Source organism: Thamnophis elegans, chromosome Z (assembly GCF_009769535.1).
Source record: "Thamnophis elegans isolate rThaEle1 chromosome Z, rThaEle1.pri, whole genome shotgun sequence".
Taxonomy (NCBI): domain Eukaryota; kingdom Metazoa; phylum Chordata; class Lepidosauria; order Squamata; family Colubridae; genus Thamnophis; species Thamnophis elegans.
In genome coordinates this window covers 135,609,476-135,632,549 of record NC_045558.1, presented here as the reverse complement: position 1 = coordinate 135,632,549, position 23,074 = coordinate 135,609,476, and the positions used below count along the sequence as shown (strand labels likewise).

The 23,074-nt window shown below is 41.1% G+C and overlaps 2 gene segments (V, D, J or C); both read right to left on the bottom strand.

The window, feature by feature from the left end:
* Positions 1–6,714: 6,714 nt before the first annotated feature.
* Positions 6,715–7,209, bottom strand: LOC116521940. The segment is given in 2 exon segments: positions 6,715–7,052; positions 7,131–7,209. Coding segments are annotated over 2 exon segments (384 nt in total).
* An 11,921-nt stretch (positions 7,210–19,130) lies between these two features.
* On the bottom strand, positions 19,131–19,669 carry LOC116521939. The segment is given in 2 exon segments: positions 19,131–19,483; positions 19,568–19,669. Coding segments are annotated over 2 exon segments (399 nt in total).
* Positions 19,670–23,074: the final 3,405 nt, after the last annotated feature.

Genomic DNA, 23,074 nt, shown 5'->3' with positions numbered 1-23,074 from the left:
AATCTCTTTGGATTCTTCAACTAATTCAGGTTGCTCTACATTTAGCAAAGCAAAAGTACAGTGAACTCAAGGATTCCTTTATGGCGAGGATTTTATGGAAACAGTAGATACTCACACAGTCTAATAAACAATGAGAAGGGAAGGAAGGGAAGGGAAATGAAAAGGGAAGGGAAGGAGGAAACGAGAGAATAGGACAGGACAGGACAGGAAAGGACAGGAAAGGAAAGAAGATTAAGGAAAGGAAAGGGGAACAAGAAGCAATGGGTGGATACTAATCAAGGAGAGAAGCAACTTAAAACTGAGGAGAAATTTCCTGACAGAACAATTAATCAGTGGAACAGTTTGCCTCCAGAAGTTGTGAATGCTCCAAAACTGGAAGTCTTTAAGAAGGTGTTGGACAGCCATCTGTCTGAAATGGTATAGGGTTTCCTGCCTAGGCAGTGGGTTGGACTAGAAGACCTCCAAGGTCCCTTCCAACTCTGCTATTGTATTGTATTGTAAAATGGAAAGGAAAGGAAGGTAAGGGAAGGTAGAAGGGAAGAAGGAAGAAGGGTATGGATGGGAAGGAAATGAAAGGAAAGGAAAAGGAAAGGATGAAAGAAAAAGTAAAGAAAGAATTTTAGGTTTTTATCTAAAAGTGATCAATTCTCAATGAGTAATTAGGATATGGGATGGGAGGGAGGGGGAGGGGAAGAATAGTGAAGGGGGGGAGGGGAGGTAAATGAAGAGGAGAGGACTACTTATATTCTAGCTTCTACACCCTTCCTTGGTTTCACACTCCATAAAATTATCAGGAGTTTTAGAGAATCCTTATTTTATTAAATAGCTACATTTCTACTGATAGAGGAAGGTATCTTTTTAAACATATTTAAACTTTCAAATCTCTCAGATGTGGAAGGCGGCAGATCTGAGGACTGAACTACAAATCCAATAAATGACTAAAGAGTTCTAACTAAGGAATACAATTCTCTCTCCCTCCCTCCCTCTCTCTCACACACACCCATACACACCCATTTTCATTATCAGTTCTTTCTTGTCTTGGCAATCGGGCAGTTTTGTCAGTTTCCCTCATAGAAAAAGGCAGCCTTCTGAGGCTGAATTGACTTGCAGAGCTGTCCTGAAGAATTTTAGGTTTTTACTTCACTTCTTCTCACTGTGTCTCTTGCACAGTAATAAACTGCTGTGTCTTCAGCTTTGAGGCTGTTCATTTGCAGATACAGCTGGCTTTTGGCATCGTCCCTGGAGATGGTGAAGCGGCCCTTCACTTTGTCAGAGTAGCTAATTGTGCCAGAACCAGTGCTTATGTATGCCACCCATTCAAGTCCTTTTCCTGGGGCCTGTCTCACCCAGTTCATGCTGTAGCCGTTGAATCCAGAAGCTTGGCAAGAGAGACGGAGGGACTCTCCAGGTCTTCTCACATCCCCTCCAGACTCCACCAAGGTGGCCTGGATATCTAAAATGAAAGATGTTTCAGTGAGCTCTCCTGCATACAAGAATCACAATGGAAAGAAACTGGATAGGGAGGAAACAACTGTAGTACCTCTGAGAACTGCTACTAAGGATAACAGGTTTAGCCATAGGATCATATTTGCTCTCTCTAAAGATTGGAGAGGAATTGATGGCAAAAGACTTGGAGAAGAGCACAGACTTTGTGTTGGTGGGTGTAACCTGGAAAGAGAACCAACTACCTCCTTTGAAGGGGACATTGTGCCTCTATTTACATATCACTGGGTATAAATGTGCCTCCTCGGTGCATTGAATTGTATAGTTCTTTGCACAAGGACTTCATACATGCTTTTCAAATGAGGTTCCAGTCTGAGGAACAATCAGGACTATTATAGTACACTGGAGTACATGCACATACAAGTACATAAGGGACACAGTGGCTCAGTGGCTAAGACACTGAACTTGTCAATCAGAAAAGTCGGCTGTTCAGCAGTTCTGCATAAAGGAGGGGATGGTGCTCATCTCCGTTTCAAAGCCAAAGAGCCAGCATTGTCTGAAGATGTCTCCATGGTCATGTGGCCGGTATGACTAAACACCAAAGGCATACAGAATGCTTTTCCCTTCCCACCAAAGGTGGTTCCTATTTTTCTACTTGCATTTTTACGTGCTTTCGAACTGCTAGATTGGCAGAAGCTGGGACGAGTAACAACACCTCACTCCGTTATGCAGAACCAGGGATTTGAACCGCCAAACTGTCGACGTTTCTGATCGAGAAGCTCATTGTCTTAGCCACTGAGCCACCACGTCCCTCCAGTAAAATATGAATCAATATAAAAATACTTTATTGTGAAAGCGACTGCTTGCAAAGGCTCCTGGATTGGGGCTGAAAAGTGAAAGCAGGAGCAATATGCTCCATCCCATATTTGGGTAGACCAGGTTGCCCTGATGGATGAAGTCGCAGTGGAAAAAACACTTGCTTAAAGAGATTTTTTCCATGGGGGGGGGGGAAACCTTGAGAACCACTGTTCTGTAAAAATTGTTCTAAACCCAGAAACACTTCCTAATAAGAATGTTAATCTCTTCAGAAGTTAAATTTGCTTGAGATCTTTTGAGGGAACCTTTAAGCAAATAGAAGATATAATCAACCTTCATGATGAGATCACATTTGGGCACAGCACCTCTTCCGACATGGCCAATATTATTGACGGTAATATTGCTACACCCTGGTGTAAGTGATGAGGAAGTGGTGGCTGTCAGTTTGTTACAAATTTTTTTTTTCAAGATTAATCTTTTATTACATTTTCATTTTCCTTTATACAATCACTTAAATACTGTGCAGTTAAAAAAAAAGCAATAAACAACTCATAACACTTCTATCCTACATACACCCTTCCTTCTACCCCTCCAACTTTCATTTCTCCCTTCCAACAATCCCCTCTTCTACTTTCCCTCCACCTCAGCCATTCCTTTCTCCCCTTCCCATCATCTCACCCTCCTTACATTCCCTTCTCACTCCCTCTTAATTCCCCCCTCTTCTTTCCCTCTACACCTCGCTTCAGTGTATTTCTAGTATTCATTGGTCTATTTGTTTTGTACTAAAACAAAAGAAAAATAAAAGGAGAAGAAAGAAGAAAAGAAAAAAAAAGAAAAAAAGCAACAGTATCCAAGTGCATTCATTGTTCTGAAAATTGAGTCTATACTTCCACCCTCCCCCCCCACCCCCTGAACCCCCCTCCCTGACCCCCTTCCGACTTCCCAGATCCCATTCCCAGCATCGTTCTTTATCAAGCAAAGTCTGGAGTATATTGAAACCAAATAGATTAGAAGTTACAAAATAATAATAATAATAAAAAGAACAAAAAAGAAAAGAATAATAAAAAGAAAAAAGGGGGGAAACCCCCCCCCAAGAAAGAGAAGTCAATAAACTCTCTAACATTAAACTCAGCTTCTCATTATTTTTAAAATCTTAAACAATGTCTTTGCCCGCTTCCGCATATAAATTTTATACCTCCCATCCTGCCTTTACCCGTGTCCACATATATATTTTATCCTCATCCATTGCTCCTCTCATATTTACTCCATCCTTGTGTAGACTCTCCAGATAATCTTTCTTAACCTTGTATTCAAATAACAATTTATACAAAAATCAGCTTACATTCTGGATCAAGGTAATCTAATTGAATTTTCACTACCCTTCCATCTACCCCACGCCACCCGACTCCATTCATCCCAAACCACAATCCAAGAAAACTACGATCTCCGCTCTCCTCGCCCCAAAGAATAGATCATGCGCAGTTTAAATTAAGATTCAAACAAGTCTTATATAAGTCCCATGCAATATATGTCCAAATTCAGCACTGCTTCTTTCAGTCTCAATATCTCTTCTTCGGTATACAGCTTTGTCATTTTATACCAGACAGGAGTCCTGAAATTTCAGATTAAAAATTTAAGAAGTATTTTAAAGGCATAGCTGGATCTTTATTCTTTACTCTTCTGCCCTTCCGGAAGGGGAAAGCAACACCCTCCGCCTTGTAGCCACGTGTCCCGCTGCTTATTTTCTCCTTCTCCTTGTCTTTCTCCAAGTCCGGGTGAATCAGGAAGTCCTGCCTTCAGAGTTTTGTAGTAAAAATCTCGGGCTTCGCAAACAGAATTGAGATGATATTTTTGGTTCTCAAATGTGACTGTGATACCAGATGGCACTTCCCATTTATATTGTATCTGAGAATCTCTGAGTTTTTCAGTTAAGAAAGTGTAGTCTCTCCTTGCTCTTAATATTTGAGATGGTATTTCTTTAAAAACAATCAAGTCCTGTCCATCGATTCGCAGCCTGTTATTGTAGAACTTCTGTATTATCGCATTTCTGGATTCTCTTGTGGTGAAATATATAATTATGTCCCTCGGAAGCTGTCATTGTTTTGCTACACACGAGTTCTGGCGATAAATTTTTTGAATCTGCCAATCAAAGTTAAATCCCGGACTTCCCACCGAACGTCTGAAAGCCTCAAAAAAGGTCTGTTTCAAATTCTCCTGTTCCTTTTCACGCAATCCTCTGGCTCTTATTGCAAACGCAGTCTTATTGTAATTTATCATAACGAGTTGTTTTTGAGCATTTTCAACTTCCTGTTGTAACGTTTGAATTTTAGATGTCAAATTAGAATTAGCTTTTTCCAAAAGTTCCAATTTGTCCTCCATTTCAGAAACATAATCTGTCATAACAGTCATAACTCCGATCATATCTTCCCTTGTTTGAGCAATCTTGGCATCCAGTTTATCATATAAGTCCAATAAAAGTTGTTTAATTTCCTGTCTGAACTCTTTAAGGGTTTCAAAAAGAAATTCTTGCATTAAGAGATCTCCAGTAGAGGGCGTGGGAGGCAAGGGCAGCGATTTTGTAACAATTTCTTGAGATATATTATTAAGGAAACGCTTAGACTGCTTCGATTTGGGAGCCATTATAAAAAACGCACAAACAAACAAGCAAACAAACAAAGTCTCTGCTCCCCTCGGTTTTAAATGGGATACTATTTATAGACTTTTAACAGTTAATAAGGAGAAGTCTTCAGGAGAATAGAGCTGATTGAGTGTGTCATATATCAAACGCAGAAGCTATAAAATCGCCATCTTGTAACGCAGCTGGATAAGAAAGCCTTTTACAAAATTGAAGCTGGTATTTTAAATAGTAATAAGAAAAAAATTTACGACTTCAAGTTAATATTTGGTTTTGAAGCCATTTCAAAATTTATCTGCCTGCAATTAATAAAACTCTATTGCCTGAATATGCAGCTTTAAGTAAAGAGGCTGAGTTCCCCTTTTATTTTGAAGTTTAAGGCTTGGCAAAACTTTCAGTGAGTAAACATTGTAACAAGACCGTTCAGCAGATTCATCACCATTTAACTTCCAGATAAGCAAAGTTAATGAAGGAGTAAAATTCTTGTAGAAATGAAACTAATTAAAAAGCTTCTGCTGGCCTATTGTGAAACCAAAACATATGATAAGCAATCTCTTTTGTTTTGAATTCTTGTGAGAATTAAGAAAAAGTGTTCATTATTACCGGAGAAACCAGCCTGCTCGGCGCCATTTTAAAAGCCTCTAAGTAAATAATTTTTTGGAGGAGAAAAAGAAAAGAAGCTAAAATGTTGATAAACAATTATTGACCACGGAAACGGATTCAGCTCGTGATAAGATTAAATCAAACAAAACTTTGAACTGAGTGGGGAAGACCTACTTTGTCCTGCACAAGGCAGTTTGAAATTCCCAGCACGGACAGCCGTTCTGCCTTGGGCTAGCCCCCCTTTCCCTGCAAGCACAAAAGCTGCAAAAATCGAAGAGCATTTGCCAGCAAAACAATTTCTTCTTTTCTTCTTGCCTGAAGGATAAGAAAACCTGATAAGACGTCAGATGGAAGATCCTCTAAACAGGTACATAGCCAGGAATTCGGAGGCAGCTGATTTTTTTGCTGCCACCACCAGCAGGCTCCTCCCAGGAAGCCCCAGTTTGTTACAAAATTTAAATGCAGAAAGCACACAGAGATAACTAATTCAGTTGTATTCATTAACTTCTTTATATACATAAGAATAGATGAATAAATGTACAATAACAACAGGTGGTTCTTCCAAGTAAACAAAAGGCAGGAGAGTTACAGGCAAACACAAGCAGTTAGTTTCATTTCAGTAGACAAGCCCAGACAGTCTGCTAGTTTACTTTTCACAGCAGGAGACTGCTTAAGTTTCAGTTATCTGCTAAACCATGCCCAGACTTCAAGCTTAAGTATCTGTTTCAATTTTCTGAACAGACTCAGATCTGTCTAAGCTCCCATTGGGTGACTTAGTTGCTATGCCTATTCATTGGCTGATCTTGTTCCCATGTCTCTCCCAGTCATGGACATTTTAACAATGGCATGCATCATATTCACCAGGAAATTATTTTGGAAAAGGAAAGAGCACATAAAGGACTTTAAGTACTTTTCTATAAAGTGGCATATTGCACTAACAACTTGTGAGATGAACAAACCTTAAACTGGTTTTCTTAATAGTTAAATAAGTCATAATATCGATATAGGATATAAACAAAGGGATGAAAGGAAGGAATTATTCCCTTTTTTCCCTTCCAATCATAAAATAAAAGTATATAACCAGCCGCCAAGAATTATTTCATGTCTACATTCCAAACTGAAGTTTTGAAATTAAAATATGATTTAAAAAAGTATGTTCCTACATATATATATGAGTGCTTTTTCTTAATTTGAGAGCTGCTCAGAGATAGAGAAGGTTATTGATGGGCTTCAGATTCACTTCCTCTCACTGTGTCTCTCGCACAGTAATAGACAGCTGTGTCTTCTGTTTTGAGGCTGTTCATTTGCAGATACAGCTGGCTTTTGGCATCGTCCCTGGAGATGGTGAAGCGTCCCTTCACTTTGTCAGAGTAGTAAAGACTTGAAGACCATATATATGCCACCCATTCAAGTCCTTTTCCTGGAGCCTGTCTCACCCAGTTCATCTCATAGCTGCTGAAGGTGAATCCAGAGGCTTGGCAGGAGAGACGGAGGGACTCTCCAGGTCTTCTCACATCTCCTCCAGTTTCCACCAACTGGACTTGAGATTGGACTCCTAAAAAGAAAAGTGTTTCATTGAGATCTCCTGTATACAAGAAATGGAAGGAAAGTCCCTATAGAGGGAAACAATTACCTCTGAGGGATGCAAGTAAGAAGACCAACTGCAGCCATGGGGTCATTTTGGCTTTCTCTAATGAATGGAGAAGAATCGATTCGGGAAAGTGTTCAAAATTTGTGAAGTGGGTGTAGCCTTAAAAGTAAAACCCTCTGACTCCTTTAAAGGGGAAATTGTGTTCTGATTTACATATTGGTTGAGATAAAAGAGCTCCTCGGTGCATTTATCTCACAGTTTTCTTTGCACACTCCCTACAATGGTGATCTTTAAATAGGTTTCCAGCCTTGACAAAACCAAAGGGATCCTTTAATTAGAGCAATTCAACCAAAGCCTTGAAAAAGGGCACTGCTTCTCACAATTTATTCAAGGTTACAGATGGTGAACATGCACTAAGAATGTTTGAGGAAGACAGTTTAGAGATAGAACCAGAGGTGAAATACTCTGATGTTTGATACCGGTTCATTTTGTGTGCACAGGCAAACTGGTAGTAAAAAAGAAAGCTAAAATAAGTTTTAAAAAAGTTCTGACTAAACTATTTCCTTCTTCTAGGAGAGGGGTAGGTGCTATTTCCTATACCTGATATACATGTTGTCCTTCAAACATCAAATATTACATCGTTGTATTAAAAAAAAAAAAAAACCTTTCACGGCAGTGGTGGGTTTCAAAAATTTTGCAAACCTACTCTGTGGGTGTGGCCTCCTTTGTGGGAGTGGCTTGCCGGCCATGTGACCTGGTGGGAGTGGCTTGCCAGCCATGTGTTCTATCTCTCTCTCTTTCCTTCCTTTTGTCTCTCTGTCGCTTTTTCATTTTTTCTTTCATCTCTCTCACTTTTTCTTTCCTTTTTTCTTTTTTTATTTCTTTCCTTCTTCCTTTCTTTCTCTTTCTCTCTGTGTGTGAGTCTCTCTCTGTGTGTGTGTGTGAGTGTGTGTGTGTGTGTGTGTGTGTCTGTCTGTCTGTCAGTGGTGGGTTTCAAAAATTTTTGGAACCACTTCTGTAGTTGTGGCCTGTTTTCCGGGTCCACTAGTGGAACCTCTTCTAACCGGTTCGGTAGATTAGACGAACCGGTTCTACCGAATAGGTGCGAACTGGTAGGAACCAACCTCTGTTTCACAGACAAAAATGAAGTTTCCTGGTGAGAATTATCTCGTCAAATGTTAACTTTACACAAGATATTTTCAGTAACTTATTACAGAAATAACATGAAAAATTCTCGTGGCTCTAGAATGAGAGAATGACACTTGTTTGATTCCCTACCCCACCCCCACTGGGTGCATAGGCCAAGGGCTTTCACGTGACAACACTGCCCTCCAGTGTCCAAAATGAGGAGGGGAGGCATCTTCCTCATTTCCCAAGAAGATTGTTTTGGGCCAGATGTTTCCTCAATATGTGCATGGCAGTTTGAATGTTTAGAAAGAGGCCAATAAAGTTTCATTTCTGCCTTTTTATGGTATGATAATACAATTCCTTCAAAGATTATAGCTGTGTAAACAGGAAAACTGAAGCTGGAATATTCAACTCATCTTCATTAGTTTACATTTTCTTCCAAAAAAACCCCCCCAAACCCTCTAACTGGAGCTAGAACAAAAGAGTCCCAAGGTTATCATTAGACAGTTATCAATCAGCACTGAATAATCAAGGTATGGGGCAGGTATTTAATTCAATCACTGAATAATCAAGGTATTTGCAAAAAAGATGGGAGGGACATTCAGAGCTTTGGGAGGCTTGTAGAGTCCCCTGGGGAGCTGGGGGGGGCAAAGCAATAAAAAAGGGCACATTGTTTGCTCATTTTTGCCCTTCCGAGCCCCCAGGAGCACTTTGCAAGCCTCCTAAACCCTCTGTACTTCCAGTTTTGCAAGGGGGTGGGATTTCGGTAAGCCAAAAATGCTACATTCAGTGTATAAGATGCACCCAGATTTTCACCCTCGTTTGGGGGTAATCTTTGCTCTACATCAGTGGTTCTGAACATATGGTGTGTGGGGGGGGGCACAATGTTGTCACAGGGGTCCCATGAAGGCCTGAAAAATATTATTATTTAAAACTTAACTCTTTTTTGTCTGTGGTTATGATCCATCATCATGAAAAGTATTTAAAGATGTTTTTCCCCCATGGGGAGGGAAAGAGAACTTGAGAACCACTGTTCTATATAATTTATTCTAAACACAGAAATACAGAAATACAGTGAGGATTTTAATCTCTTGAGAAGTTAAATTTGTTTGAAATCCATTGAGATATCTATCTATCTATCTATCTATCTATCTATCTATCTATCTATCTATCTCTATCTATCTATCTATCTATCTATCTATCTATCTATCTATCTATCTATCTATCTATCTATCTATCTATCTACCTACCTACCTACCTACCTACCTACCTACCTACCTACCTACCTACCTATCTATCTATCTATCTATCTATCTATCATCTATATTATATGATATATTAAGCAAATAACTAAGGTGACCAGATTTTCAGATTGGTAAAGAGGGACACCATTGACCCGGGGTGTGTGTGTGTGTGTGTGGCTTGATTAAAAATTTTATATTTTGTCAAAAGGTCACACAAGGCGATTATATGACCCCAGGACACTGAAAGCATCATAAATATGAATCTGTTGCCAAACATCAAAATTTTGATCACGTGACCATGAGGATGCTTCAACAGTCGCTAAGTGTGAAAAATGGTTGCTAAGTGTGAAAAATGGTCATCAGTCACTTTTTTCAATGCCGTTGTAACTTTGGTCACTAAATGTTTGAAAGCTAAAGCTAGCTTGCATTATGCTAGCTTACATTTTATCAAGAGAGAGAAGCTAAACTCCTTATTAGAATTGAAATAGAAATGAGTAGAGTAGAGTAGAGTAGAGTAGAGTAGAGTAGAGTAGAGTAGAGTAGAGTAGAGTAGAGTAGAATAGTTTATTAGCCAAGTGTGATTGGACACACAAGGAATTTGTCTTTGGTGTACATAAAAAAAATAAAATACAATACATTCATCAAGAATCATAAGCTACAACACTTAGTGATAGTCTCTCTCTCTCTCTCTCTCTCTCTCTCTCTCTCTCTCTCTCACACACACACACACACACACACACACACACACACACACACTTCTCCTCTGGATTCAATGGGATTTTTAGAAAATCCCCCCTCCTTTGCACGCACTCCCTCTTTCTCTCTCTCTCTCTCTCCCCTTCTCTAGATTCAATGGGGTTTAGAAATCCCCCCTCCTCACACACTCCCTCTTTCTTTCTCTCTCTCTCTCTCTCCCCTTCTCTAGATTCAATGGGGTTTAGGAAATCCTCCCTCCTCACACACTCCCTCTTTCTCTCTCTCTTCCCTCCTCTGGATTCAATGGGGTTTAGGAAATCCCCCCTCCTCACACTCTCTCTCTCTCTCTCTCTCTTCCCTCCTCTGGATTCAATGGGGTTTAGGAAATCCCCCCTCCTCACACACTCCCCCCTCTCTTTCTTCCCTCCTCTGGATTTAATGGGGTTTAGGAAACTTGATGTCACTCACCAGGAAATGTCATGGATTGCATAAAATGTGGTGCAGCTCACTTAACAATGCTCTTGCTTAGCAACCAAAAGTTTGGGCTCAATTGCAGTCAAAAGTCAAGGACTATCTCTGCCTTCCTCTGCATGGCAGCCTGGTCTGCTTCCTTCTCTTTGAGAAGCGCCTAGCAAATGGGCTGCAGGGCAGGGGAGCGTACCAGTATGGGGCCGTGGCCATGCCTCTGTGGAACGGGTACGCAAAAGTACAGCAAATTTATGGAACCGGTATGCCCGAAGAGGTGTGAACTGGCAGGAACCCATTTCTGCCCCTTACAGACCTCTTAGGAGTTTGAGTTTATTAACATTTGTATGCCGCCCACTCTCTTGGGACTCTAGGAATTGGGTGAGGTCCACGATAGACAATTTAAGGTTTAAATTATGGGGGATTGAGGATGTAGCAACAGAGTCAGGTAGTGCATTCCAGGCATTGACCACTCTATTGCTGAAGTCATATTTTCTGTAATCGAGTTTGGAGCAGTTTACCTTGAGTTTGTATCTATTGTTTGCCCATGTATTATTGCGGCTGAAGCTGAAGTAGGACATTGACAGGAAGGACATTGTAGCAGATAATTTTGTGTACTACATTTAGGTCAGACCGTAAGTGGCATAGTACTAGTTTCTCCAAGCCCAAACTTTCAAGCCTGGTGGCATAAGGTATTCTATTGTGAGCACAGGAGCGGAGGACTCTTCTTGTGAAATATCTTTGGACGTGCTTGATTCTATTAATGTCCGATATACAATGTAGATTCCAGGCAGATGAGCTATATTCAAGAATTAGTCTGGCAAAAGTTTTGCATTCTTATTTCCAGATTCTTTTGTTCCAGGAGGGGAAGAGAAGTGGAGACCACATGAAGGACTTTAAGAGGAGTTTCACTTTTCTATAAAACTATATATTGCACTCACGTCTTGTGATGATGAACAAACCTTAAATTTATTTTCTTAACAGTTAAATAAGTCATAAGAGGATTGAAAACACAGGAATTAAAGGAAGGAATTATTGCTTTCTTTTCTTCCAATCTCAACATAAGAGTAGATGACCACCCAATAAGAATTATTTCATATCTACATTCCCAACAGAAAGGAAAAGTGTCTTTGAAAAAAGAATATGATTAAAAAAAGGATATGTCTACATCTGTATGAGTGTTTTTTTCTGAATTTGAGAGCTGCTCAGAGATGATCCCATGCTGCTGATTCCAAGATCATCTTGAAGGAAATGATATTAAGTTACACTTTTATAAAATATTAAAAGGTTGCTTTTGTATTCTTTTACCGTTTTAAATGTATAACGCATTATATTTTTGCCTAAAATATGTGATCAATTACTGTGCTTTTGCTAACCACAAAATGTGTTCAGTAAACAGGACAAGATAACCTTTGTTATTACAAGCCATTTACAGGCACCTACGTTCAAGTTAGATAGGAAGCCATCTGCTCAGGCATCAGAAAAACAAAACAAAATAAGAGACAGGGGCATCTCAAGAAATTGTCAAGTTGACCCTTAAGAGTGTGGAATGATGAAAGAAATGAGTTAAATGAATGAGCAGGAGGGGGAGAGTTTCTTAGGAGTAGAATGTATAAAATATATTATTTGAATGCTATTCTTTGCTCTCCTTGTACTCAATCCATTTGGGGAAAGACTAGGAGGCTGCCTTTGAAACATTTTATTTTTTATTTTTCTGAAAATAAAACTTTTGAATTGTGAACCAGACTTGTCTCTCTGTTTGGAGGGTTTAATAATTGAGTTTTTATCTCACCATCTCTTTCCTCCTCTGGAAGTTAGTGTCACAGAAAAATGCAGACTTCTGAGGCTGAAAGGACTTGCAGGCTGCTTTAAGGAATGATAGGTTTTTGCCAAGCTTCAGATTCACTTCCTCTCACTGTGTCTCTTGCACAGTAATAGACAGCCGTGTCTTCTAGTTTGAGATTGTTCATTTGCAGATACAGCTGGCTTTTGACATCGTCCCTGGAGATGGTGAAGCGTCCCTTCACTTTGTCAGAGTAGAAACGATCTGAAGACCATATATATGCCACCCATTCAAGTCCTTTCCCTGGGGCCTGTCTCATCCAACTCATCTCATAGCTGCTGAAGGAGAATCCTGAAGCTTGGCAGGAGAGACGGAGGGACTCTCCAGGTCTTCTCACATCTCCTCCAGTTTCCACCAACTGTACTTGTGATTGGACTCCTAAAAAAAAGTGTTTCATTGAGATCTCCTGTATACAAGAAAAGCAAATGGAAGGAAATTCCCTATAGAGGGAAACAATTACCTCTGAGAGATGCAAGTAAGAACACCAACTGCAACCATGCGGTCATTTTGGCTTTCTCTAATGAATGGAGAAGAATGGATAGGGAATGGTTTGGGAAAGTGCTCAAGATTTGTGCTTGTGGGTGTTGCTTTAAAAGTAAAACCATCTGACTCCTTTAAAGGGGAAATTGCACCTCGATTTACATATTGGTTGAGATAAAAGGGCTCCTTGGTGCATTTATCTCAATTGTTTTCCTTGTAGGCTCCTACAATGGTGATCTTGAAGTAACATTCCAGCCTTGAGAAAACTGAAGGCATCCTTTAATTAAAACAATTAAAGGAAAGCCTTGAAAATGTTCACCACATTTCAGAATTGATTCAAGCTAACATCTGATGAGCATGCACTAAGTGTGCATTAAGTACACAATCTCTATGTAGACTGAGTTATACTAAGAAAATCTCTTTGGATTCTTCAACTAATTCAGGTTGCTCTACATTTAGCAAAGCAAAATTACAATCAACTCAAGGATGCCTTTATGGCGAGGATTTTATGGAAAGAGTAGATACTCACACAGTCTAATAAACAATGAAAAGGGAAGGAAGCGAAGGGAAATTAAAAGGGAAGGGAAGGAGGAAATGAGAGAATAGGACAGGACAGGAAAGGAAAGAAGATTAAGGAAAGGAAAGGGGAACAAGAAGCAATGGGTGGAAAATAATCAGGGAGAGAAGCAACTTAGAACTGAGGAGAAATTTCTTAACAATTAGAACAATTAATCAGTGGAAGAATTTGCCTCCAGAAGTTGTGAATGCCCCAACACTGGAGTTCTTCAAGAAGGTGTTGGACAGCCATCTGTCTGAAATGGTATAGGGTTTCCTGCCTAGACAGGGGGTTGGACTAGAAGACTTCTAAGGTCCCTTCCAACTCTGCTATTGTATTGTATTGTAAAATGGAAAGGAAAGGAAAAGAAGGAAATGTAGAAGGGAAGAAGGAAGAAGGGAATGGAGGGGCAGGAAAGGAAAGGAAAAGGAAAGGATGAAAGAAAAAGTAACAATAAAATTCAGAAAGAGAAAATGGGAAAAAATGGGAAAAAGAAACTTCCAGTTTGAAATACATTACATTATAAACTTTTATGATTGCCGAAAAGCCCACATTTTTCTCTTTTCTTATTTTTTCTAATCAGCAAAACCACAAATCACGAGAATATATATTTTTTGTATTACACACAAATTTCATACAATTTCCAATCAACCTTGAAGACAGATTTCTTTCTGATTAAAAAAAAAAAAACAGCTTAGCCATCTCCCCAAATTTCTTCATCTTCTCCAGCCATTCCTCCATTGTGGGCGGTTTGAGGGTCTTTCCATTTTTGAGCCTATAATACACTCCCTGCTGTTATCTTAGATAAAATGACTCTGTGGAGTACCTAGAAAGAAAGGTACTTGACTGAAATCTCCTGTACACAAAAAGAATAAATGGAACTAAATTCTTCAGAAAGGAAAGCATTATCTCTGCAGACTGCTAGTAAGGATGTCAAGCTTCACCCATGAGAATTCTTCTTTAGTCTTTAATGAATTGAAGGGAATTGATCAGAAAAGATTATGGAAAGTGCCCAAACTTTGTGTTGGGGTGTGTAGACTGAAAAGGAAACCAGGTGCTCATTTATGGAGGAAATTGTTTCTTGGTTTAAATAAATGGCATAAAAAACAAGTCCGCTGCAGTTGCTTATATATCGTATTTTTCAGAGTATAAGTAGGGTGACCAGACATCCCGCATTTGGCGGGACAGGTACACCTTTTCATAATTATTCCCGTGTCCCGAGCCATTCTCAAAAAAAACCCGCTTTATTTTGGCGCTCGCAGCTCGCTCGCTCCCCCGCCCATCAGCTGCTAGCTCGCTCGCTCGTTCCCTTCTACACTAAAAATCTAAGCCAGCCCAGCGTGCCGCTCACTGATTGGCCTGGACTCCAGCCAATGAGTGAGCTGGATGGGATGAAAAATTTTAAGCACGCTTAGCACGCCACGCAAGTCTCCATTTCATTTCGTCTTCGCTGTTTGCTTGCTGCTTAACTCGTGAGTAACGGCGCCATTTCGGGTGGGCGGGGCAGCAGCCTTTAGCAAGGGAAGGCCTTCCTTGTGAAGGCTTCCCTAGGGAGGCCGCGGTCTGTCTCCCACCCCCCGCCCACCTCCTCCACTAGCCTTTGTCCCTCCACAGTAGGGCGGCTGGGGGAGGAGACGGCCCTCCTCTCCTTCTCCCCCTTTGCGGAGTTTCCCTGTGTCTCCCAGGTCGCGCCCATCCCCTCTCAAAAGATTCGGCTCCCTGTGTGCGAGAAAGGTGCCCGCTCGCCAGCCCACACCCTTGGGCTCCGGGGGCAGCACCTTCCCAATGCCGCTGCTGCCACGCTGGTTCCTTCGCGCCCTGCGGAGTTTCCCTGTGTCTCCCAGGTCGCGCCCGTCCTGTGTGCAAGAAACTCTGTAGGGCGCAAAGGAACCAGTGTGGCAGCAGCGGTGTTGGGAAGGTGCTGCCCCCGGAGCCCAATGGTGGGTGGGCTGCAGAGTGGGTGCCTTTCCCTGTGTCCCCCAGGTGCGGTTGAGAGGAGAAGGGGCTTGGTGTGAAGAAGGACTTTCTTCCAACCAGCGGAACCCCCAATTGCCAGGGGCATCGGACTCCAAATCCCATCGCAGGAATCCTCCCTCGCCAAGATCGTAGGACTCCAAGTCCCATCCCCTCCACCCGTCCCCACCAGCGCAGCCCCTGGCGCAATCGGGCTGCGATCGGCGGGCGTCCCTGCTGCAATCCGCGCCACCCGCTGCATCAGCCGGAATCTAATTCAAGAGATATTAATCTTGACAGCGTTGTTGGGATCTGCGGGTGAAGAAATTACTTTAATCAATGGGGTAAAGTCCTTTCTCCTCCCCCAGCTCTGATGCGGGCAAAAGCTTGGGCGAGAAAAAGAAAGAACTTTACCCCACTGATTAAAGTAACTTTTTTGCGCCAAGTGCTTTCCCCTCCCAACCGCACCCCTGTCACGTTCTTCGGCCCGCTAGACCAATGGGGGCCCGGGGTAGGCGGAGCCCTGCGAGCCTCCCGGGCCAAGAAATTGGAAGGAGCAAAGTTGCGGACGCTCCAAAGAATGAGTAAAGCGCTGCGCTCAGAGGAAGTAGCGGCACATGATTGGAGCAGGAAGAGGGGCTGAGTTGGGGCATCCTCAGCATCCCCGGGGTGATCTCCGGGCCCCCGGCTTCCCCATCTCCTCTCCTATGGGGAGACGTGCATCATAATGTTGTAAGCCGCACGGAGTTACCTGTGCGTGAGGTGGGCTGCCCTATGCATTTGCATTTGTGCGCTGGAGAGAGAGTGAAAAAGAGAGGGAGAAATAATTATATTAATTAGATAGATCAGTGTTTCTCCAACTTGGAGACTTGAAAGTGTGTGGACTTCAACTCCCAGAATTCTGGGAGTTGAAGTCCACATACTTTCAAGTCTTCAAGATGGAGAAACACTGAGATAGATGATAATGAGATGAGGGAGGGAGGGAGGGAGAGGGAGAGAGGGAGAGAGAGAGAGAGAGAGACCATAACTAGATAGACAGATAGGCAGGCAGATAGATTGATGGATAGAGATAAAGAGAGAGAGATAGGTAGGCAGGCAGATAGATGGATGGAGAAAGAGAGGGGAAAAGAGGGAGAGGGATACCATAACTAGATAGACAGATAAGCAGGCAGATAGACAGACAGATGGATGGATGGATAGAGAGAGAGAGGATGTGTATAATTAAGGTGACCAGACGTCCCTAGCGAGGCCGCGGGCTGGCAGTAACGCCGCAGCCAGCTCCCTCACCCCCCAGTCAAAGGTATCCCTCTTTGCCAATCTGAAAATCTGGTCACCTTAATATAAGACGCACCTTTTCCCCCTCAAAAAAGCGGATGAAAAATCTAGGTGCGACTTATACACTGAACAAAACATTTTGTGCCTCCAGAAACCCTGCTGCCTTCACCAAAATGTCCATGCATTGCCTTTAGGAGGTTTTCAGAGTGCTCCTGGGAGCTGGGGAGGGCAGAAATGAACAAAAAACAGCCTGATTTTTAGTCAATTTGACCCCCACCAGCCCCTAGGAGCACACTACAAGTCTCCTAAGGCTATTCATGCCTTTTTAAAGAAAAAATGGGCCTGTTTTCATGAAAAATCTGCCATTTTGGGGAGGTCTGCAGAATGCAAACTCTTTTTTTTTTTTAATTTGCCTCTTCAAAATCCTGGTGTGTCTTATACGGTATATCTTTGGCCATAGATTTCACACCTGGATTTTAAATGAAATTCAGTCCTCAGAATCGTCCATCATGCTTTTTATTGGGAATACATAGGACAGCGATGGCTCACCTTTTTGGTGCTGAGTGCCATAAGTGTGTAGTATGCACACCCATAATGAAATGTGCCTGCCCTCCCCTCATGCGCCTGCACATGCACATGCCACTGTCCTGGGCCCCCCATGGATGCGTGCATGACCTCTTAATGTGTGGTCCATTCCCTGCTCATGCACGCACATCTCCCTCATTCGCCCCATGCCTATGCGCCAGGGAACAAAAAATAAGCTGGTTGGCGGGAGGCCTGTGTCCATGCACAGCAGAATTGAGCTGGTGTGACAGCTTGCATGCCTGCAGAGAGGGCACTGTGGGTGACATGTGGCGTGCATGACATAGGTTCGCCATCACAGACATAGGAGGAAGTTTAGGCTTACTTCGGTGGAAAGCTGGTAGCCCGGGTTTGAGAACCCAGTGCCATCTGATGGGGTGAGCTCCCATTACTTGCCCCAGCTCCTGTCCACCAAAACAGTTCTAAACAGTGCAAATGGCAGTAGATCAATAGGCATCAGCAGTGGTGGGTTTCAATAAATTTTAGAACCTATTCTGTATGTGTGGCCTTTTTGTGGTAGTGGCTTGACAGTCATGTGACTGGGTGGGAGTTGCCAAGTTGATGTCACTCACCAGGAGATGTCATGGATTGGGTAAAATGTGGTGAAGCTCACTTAACAATGCTCTTGCTTAGCAACCAAAATTTTGGACTCATAAGCTATTCTATTGTGAGCACAGGAGCGGAGGACTCTTCTTGTGAAATATCTTTCGACTTGCTTGATTCTATTAATGTCCAATATACAGTGTGGATTCCAGGCAGATGAGCTATATTCGAGAATTGGTCTGGCAAAGGTTTTTCATTCTTATTTCCTGATTCTTATGTTCCAGGAGGGGAAGAGGTGTGGAAACCACATGAGGACTTTAAGGGAGTTTCACTTTCTATAAAACTGTATATTGCACTCAAGTCTTGTGATGATGAACAAATCTTAAATTGATTTTCTTAACAGTTAAATAAGTCGTAAGAGGATTTAAAACACAGGAATTAAAGGAAGGAATGATTACTTTCTTTTCTTCCAATCTCAACATAAGAGTAGATAACCATCCAAAAAGAATTATTTCATATCTACAGAAAGGTAAAGTGTATTTGAAAAGAATATGATTTAAAAAAGGATGTGTCTACATCTGTATGAGTGTATTTTCGTAATTTGAGAGCTGCTCAGAGATGATCCCATGCTGCTGATTCCAAGATCATCTTGAAGGAAATGATATTAAGTTACACTTTTATAAAATATTAAAAGGTTGCTTTTGTATTCTTTTACCATTTTAAATGTATAACCCATTATATTCTTGCCTAAAATGTGTAATCAATTACTGTGCTTTTGCTAACCACAAAATGTGTTCAGTAAACAGGACAAGATAACATTTGTTATTCCAAGCCGTTTACAGGTGCCTATGTACAAGTTACATAGGAAGCCATTTGCTCAGGCACCAGAAAAAACCAAATAAGAGATAGGGGCCTCTCAAGAAATTGTCAAGTTGACCCTTTTAAGTATGGAATGACGAAAGAAATGACTTAAATGAATGAGCAGGAGAGGGGAGAGTTTCTTAGGAGTAGAATGTATAAAAGGTACTGTTTACTATAAAGGTACTATCCTTTGCTCTCCTTGTACTCAGTCCATTTGGGAAGAGACTAGGAGGACACCTTTGAAAACATTTTCTTTATTTTTCTGTAAAGAAACCCTTTTGAATTGTGAACCAGACTTGTCTCCTTGTTTGGAGGATTTAATAATTGAGTTTTTATATCACAATCTTTTTCTTCCTCTGGAAGTTAGTTTCAAGAAAAATGCAGCCTTCTTAGGCTGAAAGGACTTGCAGGCTGCTTTATGGAATGGTAGGTTTTTGCCAAGCTTCAGATTCACTTCCTCTCACTGTGTCTCTTGCACAGTAATAGACAGCCGTGTCTTCTAGTTTGAGATTGTTCATTTGCAGATACAGCTGGCTTTTGGCATCATCCTTGGAGATGGTGAAGCGTCCCTTCACTTTGTCAGAGTAGTAACGGTCTGAAGACCATATATATGCCACCCATTCAAGTCCTTTCCCGGGAGCCTGTCTCACCCAGACCATTTCATAGCTGCTGAAGGTGAATCCTGAGGCTTGGCAGGAGAGACGGAGGGACTCCCCAGGTCTTCTCACATCTCCTCCAGTTTCCACCAACTGTACTTGAGATTGGACTCCTAAAAAGAAAAGTGTTTCATTGAGATCTCCTGTATACAAGAAAAGCAAATGGAAGGAAATTCCTTATAGAGGGAAACAATTACCTCTAAGGGATGCAAGTAAGAAGACCAATGGCAGCCATGGGGTCATTTTGGCTTTCTCTAATGAATGGAGAAGAATGGATAGGGAATGGTTTGGGAAAGTGCTCAAGATTTGTGCTGGTGGGTGTTGCTTTAAAAGTAAAACCATCTGACTCCATTAAAGGGGAAATTGCACCTCGATTTACATATTGGTTGAGATAAAAGAGCTTCTTGGTGAATGTATCTCAATTGTTTTCCTTGTAGGCTCCTACAATGGTGATCTTGAAGTAACATTCCAGCCTTGAGAAAACTGAAGGCATCCCTTAATTAGAACAATTAAAGGAAAGCCTTGAAAATGTTCACCACTTTTCAGAATTGATTCAAGCTAACATATGATGAACATGCACTAAGTATGAATTAAGTACACAATCTCTATGTAGACTAACAAAACCTCTTTGGAATGTTCAACTAATCCAGGTTGCTCTACATTTAGAAAAGCAAAAGTACAGTCAACTCAAGGATGCCTTTATGGCGAGGATTTTATGGAAAGACTAGATACTCACACAGTCTAATAAACAATGAGAAGGGAACGAAGGGAAGAGAAATGAAAAGGGAAGGGAAAGAGGAAAGGAGAGGAAAGGAAAGGAAAAAAAGATTAAGGAAAAGAAAGGGGAAGAAGAAACAATGGGTGGAAACTAATCAAGGAGAGAAGCAACTTAGAACTGAGAAGAAGTTTCCTGACAGTTAGAACAATTATTCAGGGGAACAGAATTTGCCTCCAGAAGTTGTGAATGCCCCAACACTGGAAGTCTTTAAGAAGATGTTGGATAGCCATCTGTCTGAAATGGTATAGAGTTTCCTGCTTAGGCAGGGGGTTGGACTAGAAGGCCTCCAAAGTCCCTTCCAACTCTGCTATTGTATTGTATTGTGAATTGGAAAGGAAAGGAAGGGAAGGAAGAAGGGAAGGTAGAAGGAAAGAAGGGAATGGAGGGGAAGAAAAGAAAAGAAATAGGAAACGATGAAAGAAAAAAGTAAAGAAATAATAAAAATTCAGAAAGAGAATATGAGAAGAAATGGGGAAAAAGAAACTTCCAGTTTGAAATACATTACATTATAAACTTTTATGATTGCCAAAAAGCCCACATTTTTTCTCTTTTCTTATTTTTTCTAATCATTAAAACCACAAATCATGAGAATATTTTTTTTTGTATTACACACAAATTTCATACAATTTCCAATCAATCCTGAAGATTTTGATTATCTGATTTTTTAAAAAAAAACAGTTTAGCCATCTCCTCAAATTTCTTCCTCTTCTCCAGCCATTCCTCCATTGTAGGCGGTTTGGGGGTCTTTCCATTTTTGAGCATATAATACAATTCCTGCTGTTATCCTAGATAAAATGACTCTGTGGAGCCATCTTGTTCCAATAGGATTCCCTTGCCCCACTTGCACCAGTCAAGGGGCCTGCTGTGAGACCTGTCAGCCAAAGAATTTCTGTTGAAGGGGTCATGGAGAGGAGCCTTTTCTTCAGTGGCCCCATTTTGTGGCAGAATCTGCCAGCAGAAGTGAGAACTGGCTCCGTTCTTTTGGTCTTGGCGAAGGACATCAAATCCTGGTTTTGCCAGAGGCCTTGGGAACATGAAAGGATTGATCAATGCTGGAAGTGATTGACAGGGTAAGAACAACACCTAATTCCTGTGAGACACCTGTCTCCTTGCTCTAGGATTTATATAACCTTATAATTGCAATTGTAATTTAAGCAAAATTTGCCTTTTTCTCTATCATGTTATTGTTTGAAAGTTGTCCACGGTTGCCTTATCATTGAGGGGAGCAGCAGAGGAATTCAAAAAGCAAACAAATAATAAAAAATGAAGTTCCATGACTCTTCTTCTAATTTCCTGCCCATTAGTCCCAAAAGAAAACTGCTCTGGTTTCAAATGTACATTAGCTTGTAAAAATCTCTGGATTACTGTGTGAATTTGTATCCATGAATTTTGAGCTGTTTTGCATGTTTGCTTCACATGATCAATTGTCCCTTTAAGTTGTTTCAATGTACAGAAAAATATGAAGAACATTTCCAGATTGTAGACAACTTCTCTGTTGAAAAATCTATCTGTCTGTCTGCCTATCTCTCGATAGATCGATCATTCATTCATTATCTATCTATATAACTATATATCATCTATCTATCTATCTATCTATCTATCTATCTATCTATCTATCTGTCTGTCTGTCTGTCTGTCTGTCTGTCTGTCTGTCTGTCTGTGTCTGTCTGTCTGTCTACCTACCTATTATCTATCTATCTATCTATCTATCTATCTATCTATCTATCTATCTATCTATCTATCTATCTATCCGTTTCATGGTGAGGATTATATTTTTCTGAGATGTGAGATTTTTATGTGAACTTTTCACTGAACTATTACAAAAATAAGATGAAAAAATTATCATGCTTCCCACAAAAAACCAACCTAAAAATGAGACAATATCTAATCGTGGTTTTCTTCTCAACACCCCCTCCCCCGGGTGCATACGCCATGTGACAACATTGCCTCCTAGTACCAAAAGTGAGGAGGTGAGGACAACAACTTCCCAATTCTCCGAGGAAGTTTTTTAGGTCCAGATGCTTCCTCAATTTTTCTATGGCGGTTTAGATATGTAAACAAATGATCATCTGGTTTCATTTATTTTTATCTGCCACGGTACTAAAGGGACAAAATACATTCATTGTAGTGGTGGTGGTGGTGGTGGTGGTGGTGGTGGTGGTGGTGGTGGTAGTAGTAGTAGTAGTAGTAGTAGTAGTAGTAGTAGTAGTAGTAGTAATAGTTCTTTATGAAGCCAGATCACTTTGTAAACCGGGAAAATGAAATTGAAATTTTCAAGCCATTTATTTACATCTTCCAGTAAACTCTGTAATTGGATGTAGAACAAAAGAGTTCAAAAGTTCTTACTAGAAAGTGATCAATTCTCAATGAGTAATTAGGATATGGGATGGGAGGGAAGGGGGAGGAAAGAATAGTGAAGGGGAAAGGAGGGAAGGTAAGTGGAGAGGAGAGGACTACTTATATTCCAGCTTCTATGCACTTCCTTGGTTTCACACTCCATAAAATAATTAGGAGTTTTAGGGCATTCTTATTTTATTAAATAGTTACATTTCTACTGATGGAGGAAGGTATGCTTTTAAACATATTTAAACTGTCAAATCTCTCAAAGGTGGAAGGCGGCAGATCTGAGGACTGAACTACAAATCCAATAAATGACTAAAGAGTTCTAACTAAGGAATACAATTCTCTCTCCCTCCCTCCCCCTCTCTCTCTCACACACACCCATACACACACAAATTTTCATTATAAATTCTTTCTTATCTTGGCAATCGGGCAGTTTTGTCAGTTTCCCTCATAGAAAAAGGCAGCCTTCTGAGGCTGAATTGACTTGCAGAGCTGTCCTGATGAATTTTAGGTTTTTGCCAAGCTTCAGATTCACTTCCTCTCACTGTGTCTCTTGCACAGTAATAGACTGCCGTGCCTTCAG